At 33.1% G+C, this 18603-nt stretch overlaps 2 protein-coding genes across 4 annotated transcripts; both read right to left on the minus strand.

Moving 5' to 3' along the window:
• Positions 1–3316: 3316 nt before the first annotated feature.
• On the minus strand, positions 3317–5130 carry LOC122585735 (protein DETOXIFICATION 49-like). Its single transcript, XM_043757858.1, has one exon. It carries the CDS (start codon positions 5126–5128, stop codon positions 3494–3496), a length of 1635 nt encoding a protein of 544 aa, XP_043613793.1. The 5' UTR covers positions 5129–5130; the 3' UTR covers positions 3317–3493.
• An 8832-nt stretch (positions 5131–13962) lies between these two features.
• On the minus strand, positions 13963–18378 carry LOC122605906 (serine/arginine-rich splicing factor RS40-like). Of its 3 annotated transcripts, none has more exons than XM_043778877.1 (6): positions 18280–18378; positions 17547–17656; positions 16114–16226; positions 15789–16024; positions 14738–15322; positions 13963–14227 (listed from the first exon to the last, which is right to left on the minus strand). In XM_043778877.1, exons 2-6 carry the CDS (start codon positions 17650–17652, stop codon positions 14194–14196), a joined length of 1074 nt encoding a protein of 357 aa, XP_043634812.1. In that variant the 5' UTR covers positions 17653–17656; positions 18280–18378; the 3' UTR covers positions 13963–14193. The 3 variants fall into 3 exon arrangements, with proteins under 3 accessions (XP_043634812.1, XP_043634804.1, XP_043634816.1); XM_043778869.1 differs by having other exon boundaries at positions 13963–14230; XM_043778881.1 differs by lacking the exons at positions 17547–17656; positions 18280–18378 and adding an exon at positions 16397–16680 and having other exon boundaries at positions 13963–14230.
• Between the last annotated feature and the right edge of the window lie 225 nt (positions 18379–18603).

Consider the following 18603-nt stretch of genomic DNA (forward strand, 5'->3'; position numbering starts at 1 on the left):
TGGTAAGGTTTGGGCATGTATATTTCTGCAAGAATGTTGGCTTTGAGTCATGGTCTTTTGTACCTTAAAGTATTAAAAAACCCTAGTTGACGTCATAATGGGTAGATGACCCGTGAAGATTAGTTTTTTTTATTCAATGAGCATCTTGTATTTCATAAAAATTGGGAGCAATATAATCCTTACGTAGAGGCCATCCTATCCAACTTTCAGGCATTAAGATACGTTTCAAACGCGGATGATTACAATAAGAGATTCCTAACATATCATAAGATTCTCGTTCTTGAAAATCCAGTCTGTTTGCAATTGAGTTGCCTTGTCTATAGATGTGAGAAACAATCATGCCAGAAGACAATAAGCTGATGCATTCTTCGTTGTAAATGTTACACTTGATCAAATGAAAGCTTTCCAAATATTTAATCATGTGTTTTTAACTCATTTTGAAGTTTGGCAAATTGGTTTAAGGTTTGGAAATGATTGGTAAAAGTTTGCAAGTCATTTGAAGTGTCAAAATTAAGTGTGTTTCTGTTAGACCCAAATATGCGGCGCATATTTTGGTCCATGTGGCGCATATTTAGAAGTCTGAAGTTTGGGTGTCTTCTGAGCAAAAAATGCGGCGCATGTTTTTACACATGCGGCGCATGTTTCATGTCTGAACAAAAATGCGGTGCATTTACAAAAACATGCCGCGCATCTTAAAAAAAAAAAATTCTTATTTTTCCCTAATTGAGTTTGGGACCTTTCAATATGCCACGTAAACTAAAAATAATGAAAAATGTCACGAGGCACTCTTGGTTTCACTCAAGGTCTTGAATTCGATCTTTAGGGATGACAAGACTTTGGGATTTTTGTCTCTGTATATTTGTGACGGTTCATGGTCAACATTTCGTTGTCTAAAATACGTGCAAGGGTTCACCATTATACGATAAAGTTTCTCCAATATCATATACTGACCGAATGTTCGAAAAAAATAAATATAAGAACTAGGAAGCTTAATTGCCTTTATTCTTAATTATAAATTGTTGGTGAAAATCTATCGAGCTCAAAAGTACTCCCGGCCAACTAGATGACACAAATCTTCCACATATTCATAGCCTTTATTATAGATTCTATTGCATTAAGAGATTTCTTCATTGCTTAATTTCCAATTCGATTTCAAACACATCACCAAGGAAAACCCACTAATTTTATTTGGGATAAATATCTTGTAATGTAACAAACTTTGAATGAATGTTTATAGTAGAAAATAATTAAAGTTGTGTGTATTGTATGTAAATAACTTGAATAATGTTTATTGTATGTAAGAAAATGTATTCAACCAATTAAAATCTAACAAGTGACACCTATATATGGTTGACACGTATGTTTTCTTACATATAATAAACATTTTTTTGAGTTGTTTACATACAATACATACAACTTTAGTTATTTCCTACTATAGACATTCGTCCAAAGTTTGCTACATTACAGTATATTTATCTCATTTCCTTTTGATAAACCTTTTTGAACTTCTCATAAAGAGTCCACAAGTTAGCTTATTTGCAGAAAGCCTAACATTATTCCTTTCTCCTTTTGGCCTCTCTTGGCCACCCTAGATGTAGCTTTCATATCTCCACTGAAATACTGAATCCCCATTCCTAAACATTAGTTTAATTAAAACGATGGAGTCGCTCAAATACCACAGAATCCTTTAGTAAATGTTAACTTGAAACACGAAGTTTTGTACCAAATTTTACAACCAACCTTTTGCAAAAGATGGTATAAAAGTTAGTATATACTTGTTGGATCTCATATTCTCATGCTTTTGGTTCTATAGTTTTAATTGATATATTAGGTGTCATTAGTTATTAGGCCTTCCAATTAACAACCAATTAATAGTTTCAATTGATATACAAGAGGCGTCATGATTTCCCCCGTCCGACCAACCGTGAGCACACCAGCTCCACACGAGGGCTAGCATGAGTTAAACTTAACGCTTTCAACCGTGATTTATACTCGAGCATTATTAACCGTTTCAATCTCAATATTTGAGGGCCCTTATTATGAAACCGTGAACATGACAATCTTCCATGAGTCTATCAATCATTAATCATACATCGTGTTAGTAACACATCAACCATTTATACCATCATATCACTCAATTATCACAATCATCATAGCATGCATACCATTGTTAACTACATTTTAAGGCATTCACACATGGAAATCAACCACAAGCGCTCACATTAGTTCCCAAGTGTTAATAAGCATATGAAGGGGGCTTTAACAATGGTTTATTATGCAACATAACTTATCGTTGTGTCTTCCGTGTCAAAAGGTAGTTATATTACCTCTACGAGTTCCACACAAAATCACAACAAGTGTACTGTGCTCAAGGAATGTTCTAGTCAGGAGCGTCGCTCAAAAGTGACTGAGCGCCGCTCTAATATGGTGACCCTCAAAAGCCCTGCTCACCTTGTCGTTCAGCTATTTGAGCTTCGCCCACTAATTAAGCCTAATGTACCCAAACCTTGATTTTTCACCACCCAAATCAATACCCAACAATTCCAACTCTTACGAATGACTTATACACATGAAAATATATTGATTAAGCGTATCTAAGAAGCATTATTGTATCTATATTTATGTTACACATGCATTTCAAATGAACAAGACAAATGCATATTTGAGATTCAGCTTATATAACGCCATGAAAATCACATATATGGTTAAAGACCGTACGTATTTTGATACTATCATTGGTTAATATACCTAAAGATTCATGATTCTGCCTTCATGTAACTTGTTCTAATTTCTATATTAATACCAAAAAAGTAACCATTCACGATATATATATATATAATTAATCCGTACATCGTACTCGTATTATGAATAGTTTTTATAATTAGTAACACTTTAATGAAGCATCACATTAATCATCGAAACCATAATAAATAATTACTTAATAATTTAAACAACTAACAGCGCCAAGAATCAACTAACGCTCAAAGAGTAGAATTTGACCATTTACAAACGACAAAGTTGAAGTCAAAGACAAAATGTCTACTATATCATCGGTATGGATCATGAAGTGCCGACTGTTTACATAACCAAAAAGTTATCTCGGCAAACATGTCAAAAAAAAGTTCTTGATACAAGTATGTATATAGAGAAAAATAACTGGGAATGGATTCTTTCAAATTATCCAACTTGACTAATTAAGTTGGGTAAATCTTCACCCTTGATTTAAAAACAAGAGTTAAGATTAAAAGATGATTATTCAATCTTAACCGTTGATTTTAAATCAAGGGTCAAGATTACTCTAAGTTGACTCATTAAGTTATTAATAAGGGAATCCTTTCCCAAAATACATTGGTATTTCAGAATTTAAACTCTAAAAAAAGATGATGAAACTAATACCTCTCACCCACTCTATGCTATACATGAAATTACCCAACTTATGGAACTAAAGTTAGAACTCAAAAATTATTATTAGAAAGCCAAACCCATCAAATTATTAGACTAAATTATCCCTTAATCCCATAGATTCTTCCTCCTTGTTTGCGGCTTTAATTAACTTACACTTTTCTTCCTTAATTTCTTCGCAATCACCATCGTCACGATCAACAAAAAAACCACCACCACCACCGTGAGTTAGCTCTTTAGCTCTTTGTGCTTCGATATCCCAATTTGTGCGACCCAAAACCACCAACATCGCCACCACACATGACATTTGTGCCACCAACAACCCGAGCCACAACCCTTGAAAATCATATCCCATAATGAATCCTAAAACTAGTGCCACCGGCATTCCAACTAGATAAAAACATCCTAGATTAATATTCGCCCCGATTCTTGGCCTAGCTGTCCCTCTTAGTACGCCACAACCCGTTGTTTGTGGACAATTGCCAAGCTCACTTAATCCTATGATAGGTAAAACCAAGGTTGTTAAAGCTATGATCTCTTTGTCTTGAGTGAACATAATAGCCCATAAGTTACGTACACCAAATGTGAACAAAAGAGCCGAAAATCCAAATATGAAACTACAACATAACCCCACAATGGCTGCAAGTTTGGCCTTATTTGGTCTACCGGCGCCTAACTCGTTACTAACTCTAGTTGACACACTAAAGCTTAAAGATGATGGAAATATATATATCAAAGCGGTCATTTGTATAAGAATCCCCATTGATCCCACGGTGGCTTTCGGGTTCATAAGTAGCCCACAAAGCAAAATCATGATCTCATACCACCACCATTCGAGACAAACCGAAATGCAACTTGGAATAGCTAAGTTTAATAGCGAATTCCACCCGGTAAAACATTTTCTAGAGAGACCTCTCCATGTGGTTTTGTAGACACCGGATATTATTATGTAAATGATTAATGAAAAAACTAAGTTGAAATTAGTGACAACACTACTAATTGCAACACCTTGGATTCCCCATTCAAGTTTTGTGACAAGAAAATAGTTGATGGGAATGTGAAGAAAAATGGAAAGAAATGCACAAAATGTTAATGGTAAAGTTATGGATTGAGATCTAAGGTAAATTCGTATTGGGTGTAAGAAAGATTGGGCCAAAAGGTCAGGAATATTGTACAAAAGGTAAGTTTGGGCCATTGTTGCAATTTCTTGATCTTGTCCAAAAAATAGCAAGATTTTTCTAATGTTTATCCATAAAAAACATATGGGTATTGAAGTTGAAAGTAAAAGAATTATGGTTCTTTGTAAACAAAGGCCAAGGCGACTATGTTTTCCTGCACCAAAAGCTTGGCCACAAATGGGTTCCATTCCCATTGCAAGACCCGAAAGAATGGAGTATCCAGTGATGTTAGCAAACCCAATAGCAAGTGATCCACCGGCAAGCGATAGCTCACCAAGATGGCCCAAAAAGAGCATAGAGATCATGGACCGCGAATACATCAATATTCCGGTTAGGATCATTGGAATTGTTATTTGGGCTATGGCAATTGCCTCTTTTATTGCTAAAGAAGTGATGTGGGATTTATGGGAATTGAATTCAAGTGTTGGGTGGAATGTTGTTATTTGAATGTTTTGATGGTTGTTGGGGATCAAAGGATTAAATATGTCGGAATTGTTGTGGGATGGATTGCATTTCACATATGGAGGTGATGAAGTTTGCTGACACATAATGTTTCACAAAACTCTGTTTTTGTATGTGTTTTTTTTAGAGGAGGCTTGATGGGGTTTTAATAGGGAGTTGTGGGTATTTATAGAGGCCAAATGGCGGCTCCCAATGAAGTGGCCGGTATATGTATATTTTATAATAAATTTTATTAAAGGCAGATTAGTTCTTAGATGGCTCGATAATCCATGATAATATCCACCAATTAAACAGTCGGCATGCGAAACTTGAACTCACGCTACACTCGTTACCGCATAGAGGATAAATTTCTAATCTGGAGCTTAAATTTAAAACCTCGCCCAAATGGTATATGTACGTATATGTCATGTTTACAATTTTTATTTTTTTTTGTAAGCCGTGTTTACTAATGAGTGTTATATTATATATCTATATATAAATTACTAGTCTTAATACTCGTACATTGTACGGTAGTTATATAGATTGTATCATATTGTATCATAAAGAATTTTGAATATGTCTCATACATGATTTATGAGGATGAAATAATTTATGGTTGAAGTAAAAACCGATGATCAACGCTAAGAATTAGAGTTTAATTCCAAATCTAATAAGAAAATTGAATATAATTACAACCAAAAAAAAGCTAATTTAATATTTAATAAAATAAATAAATTAAAATGACACGTGTCAATAAAGGATTATGTTATGTCTTTTCAAGAACATCTTAATTTTATTTTAGTTTATTGGTATATGTTATTACTATATTATAATACATATTGGCACATTATACTATGTTTATAACTTTATATTATCTTAAATTAGATGTTAGATATGCATGCATGTATCTATACATATGTGTTAAATTAATTGACCGAATAATAATACATGTACTATACTCCTTCTATCCAATAAATATATACAAAAAAAATGTTGTTAGATTATGTACAACAATTAATAATGGTTGTACTTTAATATATACCCTATTTAAATACAATTTGACATTGAAAGCCAAAAGTGTGGCAGACAGATAAGAAGACGATATGTATGTCAATAAAGGTGAGTTTAGGTTTAATACATCATTTAGCACAAAAAACTACTAATCAACTAATTAATAACAAAAATGTTTATCCACTACAATTATGTTAGGATACCTTGTAATGGTATGTTGAAACAAGAATTTAATAAATTAAGGATCTCTTTTTCGTCAAAAAAGTAACTATATACGGAATAGATAAACATTTGAAAAAAAAAAATGAAAAAAAGAAAGAATAGAAAGTCATATATATGCATGGTAATAATTTCCTTTCTTTCCTGATCATCTTATCTAATATAATTCCGATATCTAACTTCGATACTATCTGACAAGTCATACAAGATCTAAAGTAAAATTAGACGTCATGTATGATTTTGTAGCGCCTTTATTTCAAGATATATGTGTAGTGATTATGTATATTATTATAACAACCTAGCTAGCTAGCTTTTTTTTTTTTTTTTTTTTTTCTTTCTCAATTTTAGTGTTTAAATTAACATGTTAGGTACATATTAGCTTAACTTCTTAGGTTTTTTATTTTTCAGTTTAACCATTAAATTATTTTAAAACTTTTTATTTTTATCATTAAAGTTTTATGTTTAATGGTTTATGTGATATAATTTTACTCTATTTTAATTTTTACAATCAAAGTTTTATCTTTTTACTTATATCTTCTAAGAACACTACAGGTTTATATTTCGTTATCAAGTTTTATGTTAGCTCAGTAGCAGAGGCGGAGCCAAAATTTTAAGTTGGAGGGAGCGCATAGAATTTATTTATTTATTAACAATATGATATAAGTCATGTTGCGATTGTGATTCAAGGTTATGATCCAAGAACACACTAATAAACATATACACAAGGTCTCTCTCAACGACAAAAAGAGAGCACCTAAAATAGTATGTCAATAATAAATATATTATATATATAAACACTTTTAACATTTTAACATTTAAAAGAAACTATAACAAAAATATAGTGTATATATATTAAAACAAATTATGTGGCTCTCCTTTTATATTTTGAAGCAAAGTTGTCGATAAATACTTTATAAGCCATAATCTTCATTTTATCATTCGCAATCAAGATCAACAACAATCTAGAAAAGATAATTTTTATTGATTACGTATATAAGTATTAGCTTTCTGAAAACTTCTTTTACCTTTTAAAATTAGTAACCTTGTTGTAACAAAAAGCCCAAATAAAAAGATGTATCTGGTGAAAAAAAAAACATAAAATAGAAAGAAGAGTTGGAGCCCACGTGTAGTAAAAAGAAAATAAAGTAAAATTGAAAGTTGAATTTACCATCCCAACTTCCAAAACTTCTCTTATCCTGCACCTTCTTCTCTCCTAAAACTACATCCCTTTCTCACACACGGTCTTTCTCTCTAAGAGATTTATATCTTCTCCAATTCACCTCATATTCTCACACTTAAAAACACCGATTAAATAATAGAATATTACTCATTTTCATCTACAAAGCACAAAAATCAGTCAACTATGGAAGATTGGGGGAGGCCACTTGCAAAAAACATTTTTTTTTATGCATAGTATTGCATACCATGAATATAACCTCTAATGGAAGCATGTTGGTATGGCAGGGGCTAAGTACCGACTAGCCCCCTACTAGCTCCGCCACTGCTCAGTAGTCTGCCTGATTGGGGGTTTTTTTTTTTGGTTTTTTTTTTCAATTTTAGTGTTTAAGTTAACGTGTTGCGTACATATAAAATAAAAACCAACTGGGGAATCGAATATATACATTAATTCTCATGTTAATGTATATATTCGATTACTCTCATGTTATTCCATAGTGGGTTGCATATCTCATAGCAGTGCCGTCTCCGAGGAATTATAAACCTCGGCCGCGAAAAGAAAAAGAGTCTCGGATGTTAGGTGTAATAACTATAATTATATAAACTAAGATATAAAACGATGATAAAGATTATAACAAATTGGTACGTGAGTTCTTTTTTTTTTAGGTATTATTGTTTAATTTTTGGATAATTATTAAAATTTGTAACGGACTTAACTAATAACATATATTTTTATATAAATACATAAAAAAAATCAGGCCTTTTTAAGAAATCGGACCTCGGCCGGTCGTCCACTTCGTCTTATGCCTAAGCCCCCATGCTCATAGCAATTAGCAAATTAAACATACAAAGGGATCATGTAACCCATATTTCGCGAACATATAAAACACAAACAGTTTTCACTCATATATTAAGTACAAAGGTACAATACTAGTAAAGCGTTTATACAACACAAAGACCTTGGCTCGATCAATCTGAGTACTAACCCTTAGCTTTCGATATGTTAGCATGGTGGCCGTGCAATAACATGAGAGTTAATGTATATATTCGATTACTCTCATTAATGTTGTTTAAGATGGAAAAAAAAAACCAATTTTCCATATGTTAGAAATATAAAATAAAAACCAACTGGGTTGGATCAGTGGTTGAAGTTCATGCCTCTGGAAACAGAGGTCATGGGTTCGATCCTCATGCCCAGCAAGGCTGGAGGTCTTTTTCTACCTATGGTAGAACCTGTAAGCAGTCTCTCTACCTTTGGTAGGGGTAAGGTTGTCTACATATCAACCTCCCCCATACACCATCGAAGACGGTATTGGGATACAAAACCCATGAAAGACTGCATTGGGAGTTACTTACTTACTTCATTATTGTTCTCGCGTGCAAGTGGTTTTTGGTTTACATAATAATATAATGAGATATGCTAATATTATTTGCTACATTGCTCATTTTGGAAAGATATTTTTAATAACTTTTTTTTATGTGTATTATAAATTATAATAAAATTTATTTGAAAATGTTTAAACATTGTACTCTCAAAATTGTAGGAATTTATTTGAAAATGTTTAAACATTGTACTATCAAAACCGAACAATTATGACAATCCAATTTTTACATGCCCCGTTCTTGCGTGAGAAATTTTTTTAAATCAAATGATTTTCAGATTTTCTAATATTTCAAGTTTTATAATATATTCTATGTGCTTGTAACTGTATTTTTTTTAACAGAAAATCTTACTCTTGCTATTTCTACCTACTTGATAAATTTCAGGAAACACCATTGTCAAAGATTCAATTTCGTTTACATTTGAAAAGTGATATAATTCCTTATTTTTCTTTAATTAAACGGTTAAATATAAAGATGTTATCTATGCATACTTCTATATTAAAACATGTGTTTTTTATAACAAAAACATTTTTTTCTTGAATATGAAAAAAAATAAACAAAGAATAAACGTTGAGAAGAATCCATTGGTGTGTGAAAGCCTAGTTAATTCATTGAAATCAATTTAAAAGTCTCCAATCTTTAGAAACATCTTATGCATAATTTCAAAAGTTGATTTTTTTTTCCTCTCAAAATTAGAAGTCTATGTACTAAAATCAAGTATTATACAAAGATAAGTATGCAAAACGCTTAAAAACATCAAGTAGACCAAGAAAATTAAGGTTGGTATGAACTGACCTCATAATTTGTTAGTTCATCAACCAATATAATGCTGTTTTTATTTTATATTTCTAACACAATATAATTTGTTTCCATATGGTCTTTCATATATGTTATTGTATAAGCTTTACCTCTAGTGCGTTTAAAATGTGCAGTTGCATTTTAAATGTGCAAAATCTTATTCAAAACTTACGTTCAAAAAGTATTTGCAAATTCAATCATGTCTTGGAAGAAGATAATGATATATTACAAAATCAAAATAAGTGGTTTTTTATCTTATGGCATTGAATGTCCTAATAAGAGTCTAATAGGACATTAATTAATCTATACTATATTATAAAACAGATTTTTCTTAGATTTTCAACATTGAACTTGAAATTTTCAATATTGATTTTAAGTACTTCCCCAAAATGTCTCTCCTATCTATTCTATATTTATCTAAAATAACTATAATACTTTTTCTCTCTCCTCAAATCTCAACCAATCATCTTTTTTCTCTCTCCTTCATAAATCATTTATTTCTCCAATTCATTCAAAATCTTTTATCTCAAAAATTGTATATCGATAAATTACAAAAATTGTATGGGTGTTCTTCAAATTTCATGTTCTTTCATTAGAGATGTCATTAGATATACTTTCGACAAATTTTTAAATCCGAGGGCGGAGCCCGTACGGCTAAGGCATTTGACTATCATACTCTATGACATATCAACTCCTATAACCTATCATACTTTATGACCTAGGTATCACTCCACCATCTCACTGCCGCAACGCGCAAGTACTTGCTCTCGTTAGTTATCAAGCATGCATGTATCATGGCATCAGGCCACTGTTTAAAGTACAAATATTTTAAGTAAGGTATGCACAATGCACTGCTACTACAAAAATAAAAGTTTAATTTACTACTTTTGTCTTAATTTTTACACTATTAAAATTATGAAGTTGATGGCTTTCGTATATTATACGTACAATGTCAAGTTGTCAACGTCAATTACTCGTATGGAGTCTTTATGTACCCATTATTTTAACCACATTTTAAATTCCCAGGTCAATCATACGGATAATAATAATAATAATAATAATAATAATAATAATAATAATAATAATAATAATAATAATAATAATAATAATAATAAGGAAAAAATTGAAAGATTATTATTCGATAGCTAGAACTTCCATAAACAAATTAAGTCAACGGTACTATACAACAACATATGCACTCAAAGATATATAAACAAACACTAAAGATTTTTTAACCAATATTTATTAGAGTCTATACATACATATATTTATACATATCGTTCGTTATTAAATGAAAAAGTTATCAGCTGGGACTCTTTTTGAGGAAACTGTGAAGAGGATATCAGTTTTGAGATTTGGGATCGAATCTTAATTCTCTAGCTATAGATTCGAGCATTTACCTCTTGAGTGTGTGGGCACACGTGTTATCACTCCTGTTCTGCAGGATTGTACGAGTTACAACTTCCAACACTTGTCCACCTTGGATGTAATTGTTGGGGTTCAAATAACTAACATCTAACATGCCGTTATATAAAAACATAAACAAAAAAACAAAAAACACCAAATGTCAATGTATAAATTTATTTAGAGAAATAATATAGCTACAACAAGATTTAGACATCTACAACAATATCTCCATCATTTAGTTGTATTCTGTACATTAAAGCTTGTAATATGTGGAGTTGCCGATTCTACTCAATCCTTGGCATAATTAAGCATATCGATTTTATCCCCCAAATTTGCGGTAACCAAGTAAACAAACAAATTAGAAAACATAATTTGAAGCATAACACTTCGATATTATTTTCAAGTTTTATCTTCTTTTTTTCTTTTGGTCATCATGCGTTTTCTATTTCTTTTTGCAAGCAGACTAATTTAAAGAACGGACAAAATTAGCGAGTCCAGAATCAGTAAAACTAGGAATTGATGAAGTGATCTTCAGAATGTTTCACCAATTTGGAGACAAGTGCCCAACTAATGGACCATCATGCTAGTTACGAGTAATATTTTTACCAATTGACAATTCTTTATAGATTAAAAGTCAACGAATTACAAAGTAAGTTGTGGTCACTACTAAGTTTGATGATACCAGAGCTACACCTAATTGAATGATAATTAAGGTACCCCAAGCCAAGTTCTTGAACATACTTAAAGTACTGGTTCGTCTTCACGACCCTTCGCTAATGCGGGTCGCTTTTAGTTGTTAAAAAAATAAATTAGTTTAAGGTTATTATTACAAGTTTCTGAAACATATGACCGTCCATAATTACCTACATATTAATTTATAAGTAGTCAAGTCATTATCAGCATAATCTTTTCACAATTTTATACATACGACCGTCCATAATTAATCTTTTTATACATATGTTGTTTATAATAAGGAAAATGATTGGTGTGTGATGGCTATTTTATTTTATTTTTATCTATTGGTGTATTGGACCTAAGAGAAATTTTCATAAATCTTTCAACCCTAGTATAAGTTTATTTAATTTGTATACTTGGTCATGTGTGTGTTAGATCCTAGTCCTAAAATTATTCAATATTTCTAGGTTATCACAAAACTTAAGTAAAACAAGCTCAAAGTTATTCCTCGGCATATCCCTTGACTTGATCTCGGTAATGTCTAACTACATTTGTAGCATTCATCATCAACCTCAAAACCAACAATCCATATATCTTTCCTAGATTTGTCAATGCAAATGGTGTATAAAATATGATTTATGCAACCTAAACCTAGAAGGCTAGGACTCAAATCAACTTTAACTGTCTCTTATCAATCGAAACCGTCTAAAGAATGTGTCTCATGTGATGGACTTTTTGTAAAACCAAAATTAATGTGTGTCTTCTATTGATAAAAACGGTCTACGAGATGTGTTTTGATCGATGAGTTCAAATCAAAGTTGTCCTAGATTGATGTTTTATCCTAAGTCCTATCAATGATCATAGGATCATGAAGTTGGCTATTTCAACAAAGCCAATTTTCTTGGTTTAATGTTTTGATTTGTCTTCTCTTCTACAAACACTACAGATCCCATTTTAGATTCTGGCCTACATATATAAACTGATGTGTCTTGACTCTTGATGTTCCCTCCAACTAATTTGTATAGTATGGAGATTGCAAGTGTTGAATAGTTCCAACTTTCATTGTCTTGTTGTTTTCCACTTTCATTTGTCTTCGGGTTTTATTTTCGCAAGACATAAAAATATTTATTGTATCTACTTTTCTTTTTTTTGGCAAAGTGAGTTTCGATTCAGACATGTTGAAGGCAATTTTAACCATTTATGGACCTCCAACCCTCTACTTATGAAAAATACCTTTTGAAATGAGAACCACAAGGCTCAAACCCGAGACTTCGGATAAACTCATCCCCCGGGCCCATATAGTGGATTTAGAGAGGTTTAAGCTAGTGGTTATTGTATCTACTAAATATTTATTCTTCTTGAACATGTAAATGCACAAGAAAATAGCATCATCAATCTTTATTTTGAACAATAAATTTTGTTTTGAGAAGATCGCCAAATGATGCTCGTTCAAGTTCTCAAACACAAGAGAGTTCAAGTGGTGAATTGGTTTCCAGATCCAAACAGTCCACTTGAGTTCTAATGGTGTGAATGCGTTTGGCAAGTCGAGATTAACAAATGACTAATGAATGAAACTAACGATATTCCTTTTTTTAATTCGCATTTTATTATCCAATCCTTTTAAAAAACAAAACGGAAATAGGTTTCTTTCTTTAAAAAGTTTGAAGTAAAAATAAATAAAATTACCTTTATGGAATTAGCCAAAATAACATTTCTCAATCTACATTTATCTCTCCAGGGAAACATGGAACTTTTTGGTAAACGCTATACACCAAGTCACCAACTATTTACATTTTGCACAATCGCAAATTGTCAACACCTGCTTGTCTGGTTCATCTCCGTTTCAATATCTTCTTTTGTGCTTGTAGTTGTGTTTTAAACACATGCTCTTCGCCCAAATGCCTTTATAAGCACTAAAATTTGCTTATATAATGCAAGAATTTACAAGTCTCCAGTAAACCGCTCAAATATAAGTCTACATATTATTTAATAAACATACGTTTTCTCGATCGAAACACTCAAATCTGCTTATCAGCCTGAGCTGTTCGTAAAAAAAACTCTAAACACCCCAAGTGTTATCTATAGCCTGCTGACAACACAATTTACTTGTTCTAACATTATCAATCTTCATAAACTTAAAGAGACTCGGTTTTAAAATGAGAATGTTCTATTTGATGGTAACGACGACCAAGTAACTTGAACGGAGCCGAGTCACACCACAATAGTTACAATAGAAACACTAAGTAAAGGTAGGGGAAATCATACAAGAGCAGAATCAAAGAGATAATCTAGATTGAGAGTCAGCAGCTTCAGTACATGACAAGTAAATCCTCCATTACATTCTTCATATTATGCAAATAGTTCAAATGTAAAGCCTACAACAACTTACACTGCAATGCACAGTACACGCAAAGGTTTGAGACAATCAAAAGTCCATAAGATCCTAAACTGCAAGGCGATTCACCCTACCGACATTCACCATCTGGTTTTGGTTGGTGGCCAATCAAGAACGAGATCTCTCCCTTGCTGCTGGTGACCTACTATAGCCACAACAGATAAACATCACCCAAATTGCATGAAACAAAAGCAAAGACAATATCTAGATTTCAACCATATACTTACAGATTGTTTTGATTACGTCTCAAACCAGTCTAAATAGAAACTAAAAAATAGCTAAAATAGTAACAGGCCAACTCATAAAACATGTTGAAAGCCGGAAAAAGCATTTTCAACTCCTAAATCCTTTTTAAGTTTTATTCAAAAATTTAGAATGTTATTGCAAGGTATTAGAACTGTGTTTGCAATCATAAATGACATTAGATGTTCACAAATTAACTTAAAATATAACATAAAGTGGTAACTCGCCAAGTTGTTGCGGTCCATCTATGACAAATGAGCTATTTCCAGCTCTCTCAAAAAACTTTTACGTGTGATTTATCCTGACCCAATCCGAGCACCTCTATCATACTTGGTCAAATACAGCTTCATGAAAAACAAATTATTCACTTTTTCAAGTGATAAAAAAAGCTCTTACTATGAATACATACCTGCGATAGCGCTCGGGTGGACTTTCGGCTCCGCTATACCCAGGGCTGTCAGGCAGACCTGGTTTGACACCAGGGCTTGCTTCACGAGGGGACTCACCGGGACTAATCCTACCTTCACTCCTAGGACTCACAATTGCACCCTGTTCATATTCAGAGCTAACCCTCTCCTTTGAAATGGAACCACGGCCACGACGAGGGGGGCTCCTTTCCCTCTCCCTACGAGGACTCGGACTACGATCACGACGATAATCAGTGTTCCTTGCCCTTCCATTCGGACTCATGCTTCTATCCCTCCCATTTAAACCAGGGCTAGCCCCCCGACCATAATCAGGGCTTCCACGGTTCCTTCGCGGGGGGCTTGGGCTGCGGCCCCGTCCACGACCATAATCAGGGCTACCCCTGTCCCGTCCACGGCCATAGTCAGGACTTCCTCTCTCTCTCCTATACGGACTAGGTGACCTCCCCCTATCATCATTTCTTCTACGAGGTGACCTGTCACGACCTCCATTAGGGCTATTCCCATTCTTTCTATCATCATCATCTTTAATGGCATATTCAACAGAAATAACCCGATCCATCAGCTTGCTGCACATCAAAGAAAATATGCATCATTGAAGTGTTTGAACATTAGATAACTATATTATCCATATTGGGAGGCAAGCTTGACAATTTTCTAAGGGGTCAATTGATTTTGGTCAATTCCCTATGAGTAAGCTTAAAATAAAACAGATCAAACGGGCTGAAAACAGCCAAAAGTGTACTTTTCACGCATACTTTTTATTAAAAAGTTCAAACTTACCATATAAAATCATAAATTATTACAATAACATTGGATACCACAATTGGATAAAAGGGTTTCACTTTCAGTCTTTCGTCCCGGTTAAATTGAACTGAATACAAAAATTGATTATTCAAAAAAAAAAAAAATTGTTATAGTGTAACCAACCCCAACCATTTTAAGGTGAACCTGTTTATACTAGTTATGCAACCATCTGGGACTACCCATTATGTCCCTTAAGTTATACACCAAAAGAGTAGAAAGCTAATATACCTCATATTTCTAGATTCAAGAGCTTTAGTGGCATCCTCCTGTAGCTCATACTGTATGAACGCGAAATTCCTTCTGATCCTTATGTTCAAAATCTTACCAAAAGAATCAAAGTGCCTCTCCAAATCTCTTGTCCTTGTATTATATGGGTCAAAATTGATAACAAACAGGGTTTTTGATGGCCTTGAATTAGATGAAGACCTCTTTGAGCTTACAGGCTGTCTGACATTGCGTTCTTGCTGCCAATAACAAGCAATAAAACAGTTGAGCATAAAAGACAAGTAGACTGACAAATGGGGAAGAAAAACACAGATTAAATGAATGTCACCTTTGTCCACTCAACCCGAAGCCGACGTCCTTTCCTGCCAAATTCATAGCGGTCAAGAGCACGAATTGCATCTTCGGCATCCCTTTCATCTTCCATATAAACAAAAGCAAACCCTGTAAAAAAGAAAACATAACATCAGTTACAAATGCACCCATGAGCATACATAAAAAATCAACTATTTTCCAGACTTGTCTGCTTTTCAACCGGACATGTGCATACACTGTTTATAGTTTCACCCTATATAAAGATCAATCTGTTAAGGCTAAGTAAATCAGCAACAGACCTTGCTCAATGAACTAAGAGATGTCATGATACTAGAATCCGAGGATGGAATGGATGGATGTCTCATGGCAGTATAAGTAAAAAAGTGCCTTCACGATCTATTCTGTTTCCAGCTGGTAATGTGTCTGAAAATGACGACTGAACTAGGCAAAAACGACGTGGAATGTAAGGCGACAATGTCTGTAGTGAATGTGTGATGGTGATGATGCCAAAGTATATCGTATATCAGAATGGCCATCGCAGAAAGAAGACAAGGAATGCCCGTCGTGACCTGGAAATGGAATTCGGAACATCATTCATTCCAAGGTAACCCTGCGCCAATAAATTATTTGAGTATGGGGGTATTACACTTCAAAAATCACTCTTGTTTTTCTTAAAACACATCGGAACACCCCATAACAACTCAGCAAAGGAGTCACTGCATCTGGCTGAATCGTGTGGTTGGGAAGGCGTTGACGCCCAACCTCCTCCAGGTTCACCATCTTCAAACCATGGAAGCTTTTGCTTTGGGAAACTTGTGGTCGGATGGTGTTATGGTATGCCATTCTTACCAACATTAGATTGTTTGTATAAACCGAGTGTAACAACATAAATGAATCATATAAAAAATGAAGCATTATCTCGTCAGGGAGGGTCAGAAAAAAGGGTCACATTTTGGTGAAAATGGTCATTAAAAGGTTTATTGTGGTTTACAAGTGTCTGATGCAGCATTCACTGCAGGTTGATGCATCATACAAGTGTCACCACCATAACCCTTTTTCTGACCATTCTCTTCATAACGAGACTTTTCTCCTGAACCTCAACATATCCAGTAAATTAGAGTTATAATTTTACGAAGGTTTGTAGATGAATCCCACCCTAATTCTAAACTTATTCTGAATGTAGACAAACAACACCAACATTCCATTAACAGGGGGACCTAGACCCTTACATAAATAAGTAAAAGCCCCATCACAATTTATGTGACATTTTGATATGTATAAGTAATACGTTTTAAAATACACTTATGTAATCTGTCATGAATTTTCAAGTGCTTGATGTAAAGCTTAATCAGAGAGATAGAACAGGTATATAAAAATAGCATAACACAACGCAAAACAAAAGACAATATATTAGCAAAAAAAAATGCACATAACAAAAAGCCAAATTACCAGACTTCATATCGACACGTTCAACTTTCCCATACTTTCTAAAAAGCCTCTCCAGATCACCCTGTCGTGCATCAAACTCGAAATTCCCACAGAAAATCGGCTTCATTTTCCTGCAAAAAAAAGAGATACAAACTTCTGTATAAACATATATGTAACCAACACTACTTAAAGGTTAAAACAAACCTATCTAAAAGCCTACTGAAATATTAACTTATATCTCCGAATTTTCCCGTAGTTTATACAAATTTTTTTTTAATAATTAGCATTCGAGACACCATCGTGACATCCAAAATTTATACAATTAATCTAAAATATACATAGCTATTGAATTACGAGTATCACATAACATAAAACAAACATATAAATATATACAATATTATTATAATGATAGATCTGCTTTCACCACCAACAACTCAACTAACTGATAATTTTCATTGAATAATTATATTTTATTTTTTTATACAAAATCATATAAACAAAAAAATATGCCAAAATTAAGAGCAAAGTCAACGGAAAAATATTGAAATTGAAAAATCAGAATGTGTAGATCTGGATAATTATGGAAAGATACGGTGAATTCGATACACATAAATGATATATAGATACACAAACACATCGTATATCGTATATACATACTATAATTTATATATATGCGTAATTCACGTTAAAGTATTTATTATTAAAATAGTAATATATATATATATATATTATAGAGGGAGGAATTAGAATTTACCTTGAAAGAAGACGAAACGGAAAAACCCTAATTTTGCAGAAAAGAAAATATGGATTTGGGAATTAAACTAAAATGAAATAAAAAGTACAGTATGTGCGTTTATTTTTAGATCTTTGACGGCCAAAGGCTTTGAGTGTAAATAAATGGCACAAAATTTACATTATACGTCCTTTTTATTTTCTATTTTCGTTCAAAGGCCCCTTTAGTTATTAGTTATTCCATTCCGTTACTTGGAGTCTTGGACCATCCTTGATAGATGGGTGGTGATGTTTCGTGATCATCTAAAGAGACGGTTGGTGATGCTTGCCTGCTTGGGGACTTAGG

This window comes from Erigeron canadensis, chromosome 1 (genome assembly GCF_010389155.1).
Source record: "Erigeron canadensis isolate Cc75 chromosome 1, C_canadensis_v1, whole genome shotgun sequence".
NCBI classification, from domain to species: Eukaryota; Viridiplantae; Streptophyta; class Magnoliopsida; order Asterales; family Asteraceae; genus Erigeron; species Erigeron canadensis.